This window comes from Plasmodium gonderi (genome assembly GCF_002157705.1).
Source record: "Plasmodium gonderi DNA, contig: Chr08, whole genome shotgun sequence".
Lineage (NCBI taxonomy): Eukaryota > Apicomplexa > Aconoidasida > Haemosporida > Plasmodiidae > Plasmodium > Plasmodium gonderi.
Genome location: NW_021628933.1, coordinates 41,708 through 60,295, shown reverse-complemented (window position 1 = coordinate 60,295; position 18,588 = coordinate 41,708). Strand labels below are relative to the sequence as shown.

Sequence of the window (18,588 nt, the reverse complement as noted above, 5' to 3'; positions counted from 1 at the left end):
AAAGTGAAAAATTATTTTTTTAATATAATTTACAAAAAAAAGTGGGTTACATAAAATAATGATAACTTGTTTAATATTTGATAAAATTGAAAATTTTTTATTAATTAAATTTTTACCTTTAGAAGAAAGCTTCTTATGCTCCAAGATTTAGTTTGTAGTTTGTTTACCATCCTTGAACCTATTTTTGTAGCACGTGAAAAAAGAAAAAAAGAATTCTTTTTTTTTTTTGATAAAAAATAAAACGTTTTTAAAAAAAGTAAAATTAAAAAAAATCATATAAATAAATATATTTAAAACAATATATATGTATAAAATGTATTTTGCTCACACTTTTTATTTTTCTCATTTATTTTGTTAACATTTATTTTGTAAACATTTATTTTGTTAGTATTTATTTTGTTAGCATTTATTTTGTTAGCATTTATTTTGTTAACATCTATTTTGTAAATATTTATTTTGTTAGCATCTATTTTGTAAATATTTATTTTGTCAATATATGTTTCGCTAATACTTGTTTTGTTAATATTTGTTTTTTTCATATATGTTTTGTTAATATATTTGCTTTTCATATATTTTATTTCATTTTATTATTTTATTTATTTTTTTATTTATTTTTTTTTTTTATACGCTTTGGTTAAGACATAAATATATGTTCATCAGAATTTATTTTGACTACATCAGAATACAATATGTAAAGTTTGTTTCAATTATACGAATGCTATCAATTTTTCTTTGATTTTTAAGGGTAGTAATAACTATATTTTTATAAAACTTCTACTAAAATGCAGGACATAAAATACATTATTCATTGTATTTGAATAGAATGAGCTTTATGATATGTGGTGTTGCATGTATTTTTGTAGAATACTTGTGCATAATATTATTTACTTATTTAATATGGTGAATTTAAATATATGGATGTAAAAAAACACCATTTTTAAATAAAAGAAGAAAAGTGCATGTAGCATTATTAAATAGTTAATTAAGAATTTATTTTTTTAAAGGGGAAAAAATATTAGGCAGATTAATTGGGGTTAAAGAATAAAACAGATTTATTTAGAACATTTTACGATTTATTAATTTAAAACATTATTTATTATTGTTTTGCATTTTAACTGTATATGCTACTAAATATTTGCTACAGGGGTTAAAATTTTGTTTTTTTTTTTTTAAATCAATAATGAATTGGCGCTATATTATTTTTTATATAACAAGAAGCCCTATGCTGATGAGAATATTTTGAAAACATTCTTTTTGTGGACAAATTATCTAGAAGGACGTGGGGTGGTGGTAGCATAAGGTGATAGTAGATACTACTACTTGTGTAAGAAACTATATCCTTTATAATTTAGTTTATATATAAATGCATATATATATATGTATGTAATCATAATAATGATCCAATAAAATAAACAAATAGGGAACAAATTTTATAGTATATCATATGACATATGTATTTGCTTAACTTTTTTTTTATTTTAATTAGAAACATTTGTCAAAAAAAATGATGATGAATTTTCTGTAAGGTTTTGGTACTTTGTGTTGTACGATAAAAAAAAAAAAAAAAAAAATGTAGCTTTCTTCTGAAAAATAGTAAAAAAGGTGTGAGGGTATAGAGTTATACGAGTCTTTTTTTATAAACGAGACATAATCGGCATTGAAGTTGTATATATGTAAATATTTATTTATATAACAACTACTATCACTCATATGTTCATCCATGGGTGGTTGTAGAGTTATTATTTATTCTTTTTGCATCATTTACGAATTCTATTTTTTATAAAACACAGATGCATTAAAGTAAACACATGGTGAGCTAATAAACGCTTACGTTAAATTGCTACTTTGTTTTATTAAAGAGATCGCTTTTTAGTGCTCGTGGTCTTTACAACATATATCTAGAACAATAGTAAATGTGCTGTATATCTTAAATTACAAATCTTACTTTTTTAGTATAAAAACTTTTACCTAAGCACTTCTAATTAGCATAATCATTGAAAAATATGTTATTATCATTTTATCAATAAGCATATTAAGAGAAAAAAAGAAAGCAAAAAATTGACAAAAATTGACAAAAATTGACGAAAATTGACAAAAATTGACGAAAATTGACGAAAATTGACGAAAATTGACGAAAATTGACGAAAATTGACGAAAATTGACGAAAATTGACGAAAATTGACGAAAAATACTCCTTTACACTGCACATTATTTTTAAGTGGGACAATGGACCTAATGTTGTTCAGTATGTTACATATCATTTTAATTGTCAACTGAACATAAGAATAAAATTGCTTTTTGCTTTCGTGATTGTATATGTTTTATGGAAAAAACGTCCATTGTTATATTTGCTAATATAATAGTATAACTACTTAAGTTATATAACTTTAATCATATAATTTTAATTTTTTTTTTCTCCAATTTTTGTTGACAAGAACAACAAAAATGAACAGTAATGTAAATATAATTACGAGGTGGCACAACTGTAATATATAGAATAAATGTTTTTTTCGTTGTACTTCGGTATTTTGGGTTTAGAAAAAATTGTGCAGCATTAAGTACAAAAAGGATCAAAAATAAAAATGAAATATTAAACAAATTTTTTTTACTATTTTTGTATGTATATTTATATTCTTCAATTTTTAAAACATTCGCCTAACTTTCTTTTATAAAAGAGCGTATTTTTTTTCAATTTTTTTTTTTTTACGAAAAGGCAGGCTACGCTCTTTTTCTTTATTTTTAGCTTTGTATTATATATTGTCCTTTCAAAAGAGATACTGTGAGTTTTCATTATTTACTCGAAATCATTGGGGGTAAATTCATGTTCCATAAATATAGGTAATTTTTATACAGCAAATGTAGATTCTGTTCTATTTTATTTTATGTTTGGGGGCAGTATAATAATTGAGAATACTACTACTTGTATAATTTTTCTAATTTAGATTGTCCAATTTCTTAAGTTAATTCTTGAAAAAAAATAATGCATTTGATACTTATCACGCTCTCCTATTGTTTTAATCCTTGGAAACCTTATAAAATAAGGACTAGTTTTTTTATGGACCATCCATAAACAAAAAAAAAAAAAAAAAAAAAAAAAAAAATTAGATAAAAATAACATAATTCATTTACCCGCACAGTAAAATTATTTAAATGCGCCCTAAGTATTATAAAGATATAACATTTTTGTACAATTTTTTATTATAAAAATTTAGTGATTTATTTGAATGTATACGTTTAAATCATTTTTCTTTATAATAAGCACTGCATTTATTTACATTATTTTTTCGTATATTAAATTAATATTTTATTATATATTATAACTATGAGAATAAAACATAGGCAAAATAAATAATTAATAATAAATAGAAGGCAACAAGGGGTCTATTATTCCGTTATATATGTATATATACTGCAATACAACATACGAATTTATTTGCTGTACAATTTATAAAAATAAATAATAAAAACACCGGCAAAACAACATAATTTTTGTAATGCATATATATATATATAACAATTATTATAGAATTTTTAAGAATTAATAAAAAAATATTCTTTTTCTTCTTTTTCATCCTATTTTTTACGATTCAAAAAATAATAATTTTGTTTTTAAATATACTCTTTTTTTTTTTTTTTTTTCTTTTTATAAACTTACGTAAAAAAAATTTTCAGCATATTATATTTATGCTTTTTTCTGTTTCTTTCCTTTTTTTTTTTTTATTAATCTATTTATATACACAAGAAATAGAGAAATATAGATTTTGATTTTATTAGTAGTAAAAAAAGTATTTAATTTTTTCTACAAATTGATTTTGTATGCCTAACAACTTTTTAGCAATGATTTCATGATTCCATTTTTTTTTTTACAATATAAATTTTATTTTTTCGTTCTTATATTTATATATATCGAATAATAAGTCGCAAAATTATATTATATAAACAAAACGCGAAGGAATTAGAAGAATAGGTTTGATCAAAACAAAGAATAGTGTTGTATATTGTATGTATTTTAACATAGTATAGTTATAATTCTGTTCATCATATTATACCAACCGGTGCTTAGAATATTAGCAGTGATATTTACTTTAAAGCTTTTCATATCAGCTATACAAATATGGAAAAAGGAAAAAAAAAGTATACAAAGGAAAAAAAAAGTAGTGTTTTTAGTCCCATTTTAAGAAGTTCAATATTAATCTTTTTAGTATGGATAAGACAGTGTTCAAACAATGTAAGATCCATGTAGAAACACCTGAGTTATGTGTATATTCGTTATCTTGTGTCTTGTTATATGTTTCTATGTATGTTCGTTCCATATGCATAATATATATGTGCATATTGTCTGCATTAATAATGGATGCAAGAGAAAATACATTTTTATTTATTCAAATTTAACCACATTGTTTTACAGGATGGGTTCTATAAAGGTTCAAATGGTGCACAAAACCAGGGAAGATGGATAATATCAAGAAATGGTAGATTTTTAGCAGAGCAACCCAAAATAGAATTCGACTCGGTGTTTAGTTCATTTAAAGATACTTTTTTAGACAAAATGGGATTACAAGATGAGGAACAAAACCAAATTAAAGATGCCATGCATACATTTTTTAATAATTTAGATATATCTAGTTTAGAAAAGCAGATTAAAGAGAATCCAGCTATGTTTCAACAATTAGCGCAAAACCCTGGTATGCCTGGACAGTTCCAATTGCCACCCAATTTAGTCGAGCAATTTGCACCTCCTCCTGATGTATTAGAAAAACTTAGTCTCCCACCTAGTGTGTTAGAAAAGTTCGCACCACCTCCCCATATGTTTGAAAATTTTCAAAATAATCCAAATATGTTTATGCCATTCCCACCAGTACTTCCCCCAAATTTAACTGGAGAACCTCATCCTGGAACAAGCTCAATGTTTAATGATGGAGAAGCAAAACCTGGAACAAGCTCAATGTTTAATGATGGAGAAACCAAACCTGGAACAAGTTCAATGTTTAATGATGAAGAAGCAAAACCTGGAACAAGCTCAATGTTTAATGATGGAGAAACCAAACCTGGAACAAGTTCAATGTTTAATGATGAAGAAGCAAAACCTGGAACAAGCTCAATGTTTAATGATGGAGAAACCAAACCTGGAACAAGTTCAATGTTTAATGATGGAGAACCTAAACCAGGAACAAGCTCAATGTTTAATGATGGAGTACCTAAACCTGGAACAAGCTCAATGTTTAATGATGGAGAAACCAAACCTGGAACAAGCTCAATGTTTAATGATGGAGAAACCAAACCTGGAACAAGCTCAATGTTTAATGATGGAGTACCTAAACCTGGAACAAGTTCAATGTTAGATGCAGGAGCTGTACCAGGTCCAAGTTTTGGAATGCCTGGACCATTTCCTCCTCTGCCACCATTCCTTGACCTATTTGGACCACCTGGAGCAGGTCCATGCCCAAACCCTGTTGGGCCTCCACCATTTGTTCCAAATTTAGATTTCTTAGAACAGCTACAAAAAAATGTAAATTTATTTCAGGAAATTCAGAAGAATGCAAGTTGTTTTCAAGGAAATTGTGGTGCACCTAAAGAACAGAAAAATAACAGTGAAAAAGAAAACGAAAAAAAGGATAATGCAATTGAAGGAAATAAGGAAGAAAAGAATGAGTCATTTCAGGATGCATCAGAAAGCATAGAAGAGAAGAAAAAAGAAGCATCTGCTGAGAAAGTAAAGGAAGAGAAAAAGGAGGAAGTAAGTGCTGATGTATCGGAAGATAATGATGAAGTATTTGTAGATGCACTTGAAAGCCTTGATGATGTACAGCAGCCAGCACATCAAGAAAAACCTGAACCTTGTGTAAATATAAGTGATAATGATGCTCCTGTTAAGGATTTCATATTTCATCCACCAGTGATAAAATATGAAAAAACTAGTGCACTTGCAAATTACATGAATGTATTAAATTTTTTTGGTATTAATACAAGATTTGCAGTAAATACAGCATTTTTAATTGGACTTGCTTATTATGAGATTAAATATTTTGTATATGCTATGGTATTTATTATAGGGCTAAATTTATTTAGGGAAATGAAAAGCATCTTTAACAATTTACGTAAAAAAGGAACCCTTTTTTAAGAACATAATTTTATTTATGTTATCAATTAAAAGAATCAAAAAAAATATTTATATTTATAAAAATATATTAATTAGTGGAAATACAGATTAGCAGATGCAGAGACAGAAAATAAGTAAAATCTTATGGAATAATAACATGATTATATTTTCGTGTTAAAAGTTGGAACACGAAGATATACTTTTTTCAATCATAAGGATATTCTTAGATATTCAACTTTTTTGAGAATTTGAAGTCAAATTCCTACTTTTATATTATGAATGATGTATTTTTCTGAACAGAATTTTATAAAAAATATAACATGTTTCGTTAAACTATTATTTAATATGTATGCATGCACACATCTATATGTGGTATGTTTTTCCTCATTTGTGTTGTGTAACAATTTGAAGAAATAAATGTTTTTTTTTTTTTTTTTTTTAACTGTTTTTTGTTTAATATAAATACATGTTTTATCACTTAAAAATTATGAAGCTTTCAAATGATAATAAAATACCTGTTTTACAAATAGTCTTTATATATTAATTTTTTAAACAATTTACCTTGTAATATATGTATATATCACAAAAAATTATATATATTATATATACTATGTTATATTATGTCACATTATATTTTTTTTTTTTTTTTTTTTTAAACTTTTTAGAGTAAATATAAAAACGTATGTTTTCAGTTTTTATGTAGCCAAAATAAACTGATTTTTATTGCACACGTACAATGTTTTAAAAACTCTGACATATTATTAAACTTTTTTTGAACAAAACATTTGTTATATTCTACTATATTGTACGTATTTATGTATATATTTGTGGGTGTTTTTAAATCACTTCTCATTTTGTAAATGATTCTGCATTTACCATTTCTTACCTACTTTCTACAAAGACCAGACAAAGAAGACGGATTAAAATTTTTATTAATTAGAATAATTTTTTCCTCACAATAATAAAACAATGAATGAACCTCTTTTTTTTTTTTTTTTTTTTTATCTATTATATCACTAAATATTAATAAACTTCTTAACTTTTATATTATGGGCAAGACAAATGGAGAACTTAAATTAAAAGGTAATTTGTTCTAGGAATTTTATAAACCAACATTTTTACACAAGCTGAAAATTGCAACCCATAGGGGGAGGTGGGAAAAAAAAAAAAAAAAAGTGCACTTAATTGAATATCTCTATACACTATAAAACAAGGAAACATTATATAAACTGAATTAACTTTTTAAATGGATTACACTACTTAAAATTTAAAGAGTACTAAATTTTAAAAACGTAATAACTTTAAAATGTGAATTCCGCATTTTACATCAAAAAGGGGAAATTCAACTGCACTAAAACAGGATCAATTGTACGTATTATAATACAACAATATATACATAATATTTTTAGAATGCCGGAAAAAAAAAAAAAAATATCCTTAATTTTGGGATTTATCACATTTAGCTTATGTAACTAAACCTAATATGTAATAGGGAGGATAATGAAAATTATGGTGATATGCATAAAATTTAAAATAAATATGTTAAGGGATTTATGTTAACCTAGTACAGTTTTAGATTTCGATTCATTAACAACAAAATATGAAGTAGTGATATTTTCTATGATATATATTTAATGATATTTTATGCCATTTTGTCTAATATTATTACTCATAATTTATAGTTATAAAATATTATTGCAACAATAAAATAGGGTTTGTTTTTGTGCATTTGCTTTTTATAGTACGACGTTTATTTTTATATTGATGCAGTTTAAACCTGACTGCTGTAAAAATATATGAATATATATTATATTGTGTCATTGTTATGTTTCAATTCTATAATATATATTTCGTAATGCATAATTTAAATAAAACCTCTATGTACTATTTATTATAGGGGAAGGAATTTATATTCTTACAAATGAAAAGGATTTATAAGATAAAATGCATGTATTTATTTGTTATTGCGTACTTGTTGTTTAACGATGTCGGATTCACATTTGTAATAATAAAACGGTTATTTTTTCACTTTTCATACAATTTTTTTTTAATTAATCTTAATGCAATAAAATATTTAAGTACTAAAAAAAAAAAAATATGTAATTCACGTATCCCTTTTATTTTAAACTTTTATATATATTAACATATGTTATTATATATAGTGTTGAAAAATAAAATGCATTATTACCTCATTCCTTTATGACATATAAAATTGCGTTCTTTACGGCATAAATAATTTTATTTAGAATACTTTTTAGCAATAAATAAATGAAAAAAATATATATGAACAAAAATTATAACTATACCTAATTCAAGATTAATGATTTTTCTCCGATAATAACAAGTACATGACTTTTATTGATAATGTTAGATTTATCGTTTTAAAATAACAATTAAGGTTGTTTTATAATATAAATTGTGATAAAAAAACTTTTTCATCTAATGTATGTTCATACTTTATATATTTAAACCCTAGTTTTTTTATTTTATTAATTTTTATTCGTAGTATTGTATCTGTTATATATAGAATTGCAAAATAAATTGCCGCCTCATTTTTTTTTTTTAATAAGTGACATTTTTTTGAATTTTAAATAAAAAATTATTTTTATTTTTATAGAATTTTTCTGTTTGCAAGACATTGATTTTTCTGTTAAAATACTCCTCTTTTTTTTTTTTTTTTTTTTGTCGTTGTTTTTGATTTAGATTGACATATTACATTTAAATGTTATTATTTTGCTTAGAAGGCTAGTTATATATATATATATATATATATATATATATATATATATATATGAACTATTGATAAATCCATTTCAAATTAACAGACTTTTATAATTCCCAAAACATTTGTTTTAACAAATTCTATTTGTGTTTTTACGTATTTATACTACCAAAATATAAATGCAATATTATCTTTATGAGTATGTATATATGTACGTACATGTTTACTTTTGTATATGTAAATACAATAAAACAAAGTAAGAAGTATAGTTGACTATAACCTTCTTGTTACATATCTAGTACTTGTAATTATATTTTCAAACGCATTTATACATAATTAAAGGTATAAGTATACTTGTATTACATTTACCCATAAAATTAACAAAAAAAAAAAAACGAAGAAAATGTTTTTAAATAAATCAAAAAAGGGTGATTCCATATGTGCGAATCGAGCAAAATATGTAGCGAGCCCTTTTAATAATAATGATGCAAAAACAAAGAATGATAATTGCACAAGTAAAATAATGAGTACCATTGGTGTTTGTAAAATTGTGGGCTTTTCTCTTTTATTATGGATAATAGAATGTTCGAACGTGGTAAGTCACACACACAAATTAAATGTTTCAAAAAGCAGATTGATAACAAACTTATTGCATATTAAGACAATAATTATGTCTGTGTGCGACAATGTTTTCTGCATGAATAATTGCATGTCTTAGTGTATATAAGTGACAGACATAACTATAAATAGAATATGTAAAAATCTCCCTTTTTTTTTTTTTTTTTTATATCTTTTTTGAATTCTTTTAACAATTTTTACAGCATTCTAGTGGAGAAACAAAGAGATACTACAGCAATGAAAAAGCTAGTGGTTTGATACACAATAGATTATTAGGACAACCAATTGTTGAATTTGATGAAGTATTCGATATGTATCAAAGTAGTTTTTTGGATAAAATGGGATGTGATGACGCACAGAAGGGGCAAATTAAAACCATGATGAAATCATATTTCGATAAAATAGATTTGTCTGCCTTAGCTCAACAATTTCAACAAAGCCCATGTGGTATATCTCAATGTCCACCTATAAGACCTGGTGCATTCCCACCAATGAATCCCGGAATGTTTCCTCTTCCAAATGCATGTATGATTAAACCACCATGCCCAAATTTTAATCAAGGAATAGAATCACATGTGAATAAAGAAGGAAAAAAGGAGGGTTCTACGAATTCTGCTCATGATGGTCAAGTAACGGAAGAGGAACAAAATGGAAAGAAAGAACATAAAACAAATATAATATCACCATGTACTAATTCTATGAGTGGTCCCGTTTTTCAATACCTTAACTTCTTCAATTTCTTGTGGTCTTTCTCGTTCATTATAGCGAGTTCACTTATATCAGCAGTTTTCGGGCAGTATAAAATTTCTTTTTCCTTATTTTCAATATTATTTTTGAAAGTATTTAATTTTATTTGGGGTCTCAAAAATATGCATGATATGTTTTTTCCTTCAAAAAAATAAATATATATATTAGAACAAAATTATTATTTCTTTTACGTATGAACAGATTAGAAATGTGAATCTTTAAGTGAATGCATGAGAAGGGAGTTATGTAATATTAGTTGACATCTATAATGATGATGAAGTTATAACGTAGCCCCCACAATGATAAAAAAAAAAAAAAAAATTTTAATATTATAATGCTTTTAATTTTATATAAAATAATATTTTTTTTTTTTTTTTTTGGTATGTGTAAATTTGAACATATAAAAATTGTAGAATAAGAAAACATTTTTAATTAGCCTTTTTAAAAAGTTTTTATATCAGATTTATTTTATTTTATTTTTTTTTTTTTTTGTATCACATAGAAATTTTAATGCATATGTCGGATAACAATCCTTCAATGAATCCTTATTTTTTAACATTTATGAGTAACCCAAGTGTGTTGCAATTAAACTATGAAAACGTGTATAAAACAAGTATTACTTAATATTTATATATCCCTTATTTAAAATCTTATAAAATATAAACTTTGAACATATAGAATTGTGTAAATACAAATCGCGTATGTATTACACATATACACTTTTGTAATTTATAAAAAAGTGCTTGTTAAATGTTTCCATTTCTATATTTATTTTGAACTAAATATCAGAATGAAACTTTTGTGTTAACATAAAAAATGAATAAAATAATTTTTCTTGTATTACTGAATAAATATAATGATTTTGATAACAAAAACATACCCATTAAATCTGTCTAAAATCCATTGTGAAAACACTTTTAAGGAATCTTAGCATGCTGAAAGTGTCATTTTCATAACCACTTATATATTTTGCCTTATATAAATGGCCTTTTTTTATAACGGGAGATGAAAAAGTTTGTGCATTAATAAATTAATTTTATGTTTAACATAAAATTAGTGTATTTTTAAGCATGCTCCTATTTAAATCATTAAACATTTTTTTTAATTATTATGAAGAAATGAAATGGTCTAATTTGAAATTGTTCTGCGCTGAGAAAACTGCAAAATCATCTTCCACCGGGGTTGCGTAACCAAAGCGGTGGGGAAGAAATAAAGGAAAAAATAATTTTTACATCAGTTAGTTTTTGTATTTCCATTCTTTACTTATGAAATGGTAAGGAGACCTTACATATACAGCTAAATACTCATGTATTAAATAATATTCATTTTAATAAAGCGGTCCTCTTTTTGTCAATATGTATATATATAATATATACATGATCATTTTTGCTATACGTGCTATTCTACCGTACCGTGAATTTGATTTTCCCTTTTTTGTAATAATTAAAAATAATTTTGCATTCAAAAATACTCATTACATAGCACTTTTTTTTTTTTTTTCCTCACGAATTTTTTCGGCTGTCATTTTTAAGGCGTGCATATGAATATAGGATCGAATACCTTTTACACATCATTGCAATATACAAGGGTTAGAACAGGATCCATGTTTCACGCAGTTGACTACCATCACATAGAAAATATCATAAAATATATAACATTAGTTTTTGGAAACACTTATAAATAATGAGAACATACATAAATTCTATTTATAATGACGTGTGGGCGAGGGGGCGGGGGTAAAAAAAAAAAGTTGAAGATATATCTACATATTGTGATAATGTTATCTACATTTAGATGATTAAAAAAAAAATATATATAGATAGTATAATATTCTTAATTGGAAACAAAAATATTTTATGTGGATAAACACTTAGTTATGTTCTGTTTTTATGGTTCAGTTATCATCTTTTATTTTTTCATTTATTATGCAATTACAAAAATGAAATAACAGGAATGTCCTTTTTATTTGATTATTCTGAAAATCTGTTAAGAAAACTGTATATTTATGTATCTATTATACAAGTCTAGTATACATAATGGTTGAAGTATTTCTCACTTTATATTTTTCTTTTTTATTTAAAAAAGTTTGATTAATTTTGTGGATGGACTTTGTAATTTTATATTTCTATTTAATATAAAAAGAAATTTATAATTCTTTCTAATATTATTTAATATAATAATTAAATATAGTGAGAAGCTAAAATGGGTTAATGATATTTTTATTTTATGATTGTAATTTTAATATTTTTTTATTCTTAAAAATACACCTATTTTATTCATATAAATATATATATTATTATTTTTTTATTTTTTTTCATTTCTTTTTTTTTTTTTTTTCTGAAAGAAAAAGAAGCCTAAAATATAATGAAAGAATAGGAATGACCATGGATAAATTACATAAGTAAATATATATGTATTTTTTTTTTTTATTATTATACTATTTATTGAATTTTTTTTGTTATTTCGTGATACTTAGAAAAAAAAAAAGTACATAATGAATTCAAGTTATATGACACCAAATTTGATAACTACCTATGAGAAAAACATGCAAAATATAGTTAAAAGAAACGAAAATGACAATGTTGAAAGGTTGAAAGAAAAACATTCTAGAAAAAGAATAAGTTCTCTTATTATTTTAAAATTTTTCATATTTGCCCTATTCAAATGGATTATAGAACGCTCAAATGAGGTAAAAGCTAATAGCACAGTTTTAAATTTTTTGCTTTTATTTTATTATATACATATGTCTATATGCAACTCTTAAGCATGTTCACGTGAACATAAAAGTATCATATATATATTTTTTCTTTCTGAATAACTATAATAATATTTAGAGTAACCTCAACGGCGCCATAAAGGACAGTTCAATGCAAGGAGTAACAACAATATGTGCAAGGACAAATAGAAGATTAGCAGAGCCCAAAATGGATTTCGATGAAGTGTATGAGACATTTAAAAAAAATGTTTTAGAAAAATTGGGATGTAATGAAGAAGAATGCAAAACAATTAGATCTTCTGTGAAATCTTATTTCGATGAAATAAAATGGAAAAGCACAAATCAACAAGATTCAAATCTATGTGCAGGGGAAAATGGAGAATTAAATAACCTTTCAGAAGAAAAATGTGAAGAAACAAGTAAAGAAAAAAACAATTTAAAATCTGAAGGAATTTTAAATTCGTTTATAAATTTCGTTATAAACTATAAGCTTACGTGTGTGACATTTCTTATATTTACTCTTATGTATTTTAAGTCTAAATATTTATTTTTCGTTATGGGAATAATTATAATGCTAAATTTATTTTGGGAATTAGAAAGCTTAAATAAAAAATTAAAATTCGCGTAATTTTAAAAAAAAAAATTATTTTCACTTAATTCATGTGAAAATTAAAAATAAATCCATTTACAATATTGGATCATTTGAAGTTTAGCATGCAATGCTATATTAACGAAGAAAAAAAAAATATATATATATATCTTTAAATTGTAAGTCATGTTATACATACAAAGCATTACATGTATTTAATTATTGTAACATTATTGTATATTCTAATGCTTATACTAATAACAATAAAACTTTATAGTTTTGAATAGTACATAGTGTGTGGAGCATTATGATAAAAGTAGTAATATTTTAGATGCCATAGTATTTGTAACTTGAATATATGTATATTTATATGTATACATGATTTATATATGAAATTCCACCGTACGTAAGCTCACTCTGGCCTTTTTTGGGAGAGATATTCTATACATGAATTGATTTTTTAATGTGTATGGAGACTTACTACCAAATTTTTGAAGTTGTGCATTTCATGTCTCTGTATTATGTTTTATGCTTTCTTTTATATTTTAAAAAATGCTTTAGTTCATAGCTTTAGGATAAAACATATTCTCTAATTAAATCTTTTAATATATATGTATGCTTACGTGCGTTAGTGCATACATTTTTTTTTTTTTTTTTCTTGTGTTTTTTTGGTTTTTCGATTAAACGTAGAGAAAATGCATACTTTTTTGAATTATCAAAAATGATCATTATATAAAAATTTTTTCTTTTTTTTTTTTTTTTTTGAGAATTTTTTGCTTAATAATATTTAGCCTAAATTGATTCCGTGAATTAGATTTTTGAAAAGTATAGTAAGGATACAATTTTTTTTGAAAAAGTAGTTTTTATCACTAACTTCTTCCACATTGACCAACGCAGGGATGCAGAATATTTCAAAAAAATAATTTTCCACAGTATGTGCAGCAAAAAATAATTTATTATATTTTATGAAATTATTTAATATAAACTTTGATTAGGAAATGAAAATAGTTATATTCCTTATAGCGACTCATGAGACGGATAAAGGATAATATGTGTGTCATATATAGCTTGTAAGAAAAAAAATAAAAAAATACTATACATTTTGTACACATGTATGTCTATATTTTTTCCAAAATTGAACTGGATAATTACAGAATTAGAGTAAATAATATTTAAATATCAAAACATCATAGACACATTTATATATACGCATATGTGTTGTATTTCTCTAAATATTTGCTAAAAAGATTTTATGAATCATAGACGGAAATAGAGAAAAGGTCACACTTTCATAAATTCTGAACATCGAAATTTATTTGTCTCTATAGATGTTATGTATGAATTTGCACTATATTCTTAAATACTCGTAGAAAATCCTTTGTCATTACAACTGTTAAAATGTTATAAAATGAGGAACGAGAAAATTTTAACAAACTTTTTTCCTTTTATGAACTTTATTTAATTTTACAAAGTTAAAATATAAAATAGATCATAATTTATTTTAAAAGTAAATATCCTTAAATCTCAAATTTTACACATTTTACATGATGTTATATTTCGTTTTTTGGAATGAAAAAAAATAAAACATTTTCACCATATCATAATAAAAATATTCTTAAGGTATGTTTGTTTGTACCAAATATTTTATTTCTTAAATTGTATTATATAACATCTAAGTTATAGAATAAAGCTAGTTTATTTTTATTTTGTTCTTCTGAATATTTTTACCTTATGTATAACATAATTTATTGAGAATTTTATAAAATATGTTATTAAGCACAGAAATATAATTATGCGACATTTGTGGGATCCCTTTTGTGCTTAAATAAAAATATCTTAATATATTACTGGACGAAAAAAAATTCTTTTTTTTTTTTTTTTTTTTTGCCTACATTTAAAAATTTTAAATAAAATTTTTAAATATTTTAATTTTTGTAAAAAATAAATAAATAAAAACATAAAAATATATACATTATTACCATTATGTATGATTAAATAATGAATAAATTTAATTAAGCAATTATTTGTTAGCCACTTTAATTTTTATTACATTATCGTTAGAACTTAAGCATGTTGCCTAAGCATAAATAGAAACATTTTCTTGCAAACAGATGTAAGCAAAAGTAGTTTACATTATTATTTTTTTTATTAATAGATGTAAGTAATTGTAATTCCTTTTACATCTATTTTTAATATTTTAGAATTTTAACCATTAAAATTGTAAAAGATGCAAAATGGTATTAACAACTTTTAAAACGTGGAATATTAGTACATATGTAAAATCTACAAAAAATAAAGTTCTAAGTTGCAGGGGCAAAAATGAGAATATAATAAAAAAAGAGGATATTATCCAAGCTAAAATAAATGACTTTTCCTTTTTTAAAGCTCTGATGTTATTTCTTTTAATATGTATAATACAGCTTTGTAGAAATGTAAGCTTATAGAAAAATTTAGTAGCTTTGGACGGAGCTTAATTTATGGGAGGAGTACACATATATATGCATAAACATTTACAGAATTTCTTACATACACAAGTATATTATACAGTGATATTTTTTTTATAATGTGAAAGCAAAATATAATTTTTTTTTTTTTTTTTCATCTTTAACGATCATAATAATTCATAGAATACGTGCAATGAAGTCAAGAATAATGAAGGATGTGCGAAACCTTTAGAAGTCTATAGATCATTAGCAGAGTCAGAAACTGGATTGGATGCCATATTTGATTTATATAAAGAAAACTTTTTAAGGAAAATGGGGTGTAGTGATGAGGATTCTGAAAAAATAAAAACCACTTTGAAATCACATTTACGTAAAACAGCAGATTTAGACAAAGATGAAGAAGAACATAGGAAAAAAATGGAAGAATGTGAAGATATTATAAAACTAGGTAGTAATAACAGTATTTCAAAATTTTTAAATAGATTCAGAGAATTATCTTCTCCTTATTTTCTTACAGTGAGTTCCTTTATATTGCTAGCTAATGGATATCATAAAATTTTTTTAACATTAGTGGGAATTTTGATTTTTAAAATGGTAAACTTTTTTTGGGATTTAAAATATGTGATTTCAAAAATGACGAAAAGTATGTAATTATGGTTTTTTACGAGAATTTTTTTCATATATTTTATAATTGCACTAGTGAGTTCATTGTTATCTGAGTTGAAAAGCATAATATAAAATAAAATATGAGAGAAAAAAATAATAATTAAATATTAAAAAAAAAATAAAAATAGGAAAATAATAATAAAAGAATAATAAATAAATAAAATTATGTTGTTCGTTTAAGGAGTCCAGCTGAATATAAAAATATTTCACTTTAGAAATTACAGTGTGGATTTTGTGAGCTCATATATTTTATTAATTTTTTTGTGAGTTTCAAAATTATTATATTTTGTTACTATACATTTTAAATCGAAAATTCTGGTTTAGCAAATTTATATATTGCAGAGTTTTCATAATTTTTTTTTAATATTTTTTCTGCCATTATATTATTATATTGCATGCTTTAGTTTGCATTTGCATTTAATACACATCAAGGGTTTGTGTTTCATGCACTTGGCTTTAATTAATAAGTGTATATAAGTGTGAATGAACATATGCCATTTATTACAGTTAAATTATTGATAATTACATATTAAAATAGACATTATGTTTTAATTTATATTTTAATAGGTGTAATAACAATACATTCATCTAATTCCTTGGATGAAAAATTATTTTTATAAATCTTTGGTGTATCCTCTCACATTTTTACATATAGTATTTTTATTCTATATTGAACATAACGGGGATTCACATGTTTTAGATTTTTTTTTTTTTTTTGTTAGAACTATTATATTAGAAAGATCATATAAAAATTATATAAAAGTTTTTTTGACAGTAAAATCCTTTTTTTTTTTTTTTTAAACGAATAATAGATTATTTCATAATTTATCTGTTCCTATGCATCAGGTCGAAAGCAATGTATTAGTTTCACACTAAAGTATTTTTAAATTATGAATAAGTAAATTATGTGTATTATTTTATATTTTTATTCTTGTATTTCCTGCATCTTTCTGGAAGGAAGAAGGAAAAGAAGACAAGTTCTTTTTAAATGTAATTTGTTTTGACGTTTATAGACTGCTGTTTTGGGAAAACGCTTACTAAAAAAAGAAAAAAAAAAAAAAAAAGTTAAAAAGAAAAACGAATTAAAACAACTCTTAGTTTTAAATGTTTAATATTTTTCATTCTTCATATATATACGAGAAAGCAAATGTTTAAATTTTAATATTAATTAGTTAAATATAATACACACATTAAGCTTAATTGGGGGGATACATTAAAAAAAAATACATGATTTAATAAAAAAAGATTTATTTATCATGTATACATTATTTATAATATATGCCAACATAAATTGAAATGCATGTGGATGAAATATAAATAATCTATATATATACTTAGAAAGAGGGTGATTTTTTATACCTAAAAAGAAATAATTCCAAGAGGAACGACATACCTCTACCCATAAGGATCAAGGATTTTTGCTAGTCTCAGTATTAATGCTATGAGAACAACATATCTTTATTTGTTTTATACGTTAATATAATTGTGCTGCTCGTTCAAATGTTGCAAATATGTCTTATATTTATTTGTGAAAATTTCATTTTTTTTGTTGGAATAAATTTAAGTTGTTTATAGACACAATGAACGGCTATTTTATATTAATTATATTTCGATATTTAATTAATGCTATAATGTACGCATGCATATACTATGTTTTGCAAGACATATAATTTTATTAGTTCTTTGAGATATTAAAGTGTACTTTAGATATTTAAGACAGGCATCAAAAGAAATGCATACTTTTTTTTAAAAGGTACACAAATTTATACAAAAATATTTCTTTTACAGTGGTTGCCATTATTATAAATTATATACATACATATAGGAAAACATTTTTTTTCTCCCTAAATATATTGTTTATATGCAACAAAAAATATATATGCATCATAATATAAATGTAATGGGCCCCAATGCTCATCCGTAAAATCATATGTATTGTATATGCTTTTGTTAATTTTATATGATTCTAATGTGTGCAGGAAATGT

At 23.9% G+C, this 18,588-nt stretch overlaps 4 protein-coding genes across 4 annotated transcripts; all 4 read left to right on the top strand.

Moving 5' to 3' along the window:
* Positions 1-4,114: 4,114 nt before the first annotated feature.
* PGO_080080 (Plasmodium exported protein, unknown function) lies at positions 4,115-6,121 on the top strand (the record flags this gene model as incomplete). The annotated part of the gene is made up of 2 exons (XM_028687232.1): positions 4,115-4,228; positions 4,409-6,121. The coding sequence occupies 2 exons, from the start codon at positions 4,115-4,117 to the stop codon at positions 6,119-6,121; spliced, it is 1,827 nt and encodes a 608-aa protein (XP_028543033.1).
* Positions 6,122-9,225: 3,104 nt separating this feature from the next.
* Positions 9,226-10,342, top strand: PGO_080070 (Plasmodium exported protein, unknown function; the record flags this gene model as incomplete). The annotated part of the gene is made up of 2 exons (XM_028687231.1): positions 9,226-9,417; positions 9,644-10,342. The coding sequence occupies 2 exons, from the start codon at positions 9,226-9,228 to the stop codon at positions 10,340-10,342; spliced, it is 891 nt and encodes a 296-aa protein (XP_028543032.1).
* Positions 10,343-12,681: 2,339 nt separating this feature from the next.
* On the top strand, positions 12,682-13,531 carry PGO_080060 (Plasmodium exported protein, unknown function; the record flags this gene model as incomplete). The annotated part of the gene is made up of 2 exons (XM_028687230.1): positions 12,682-12,876; positions 13,022-13,531. The coding sequence occupies 2 exons, from the start codon at positions 12,682-12,684 to the stop codon at positions 13,529-13,531; spliced, it is 705 nt and encodes a 234-aa protein (XP_028543031.1).
* Positions 13,532-15,726: 2,195 nt separating this feature from the next.
* On the top strand, positions 15,727-16,587 carry PGO_080050 (Plasmodium exported protein, unknown function; the record flags this gene model as incomplete). Its single annotated transcript, XM_028687229.1, has 2 exons — positions 15,727-15,924; positions 16,120-16,587. The coding sequence occupies 2 exons, from the start codon at positions 15,727-15,729 to the stop codon at positions 16,585-16,587; spliced, it is 666 nt and encodes a 221-aa protein (XP_028543030.1).
* Positions 16,588-18,588: the final 2,001 nt, after the last annotated feature.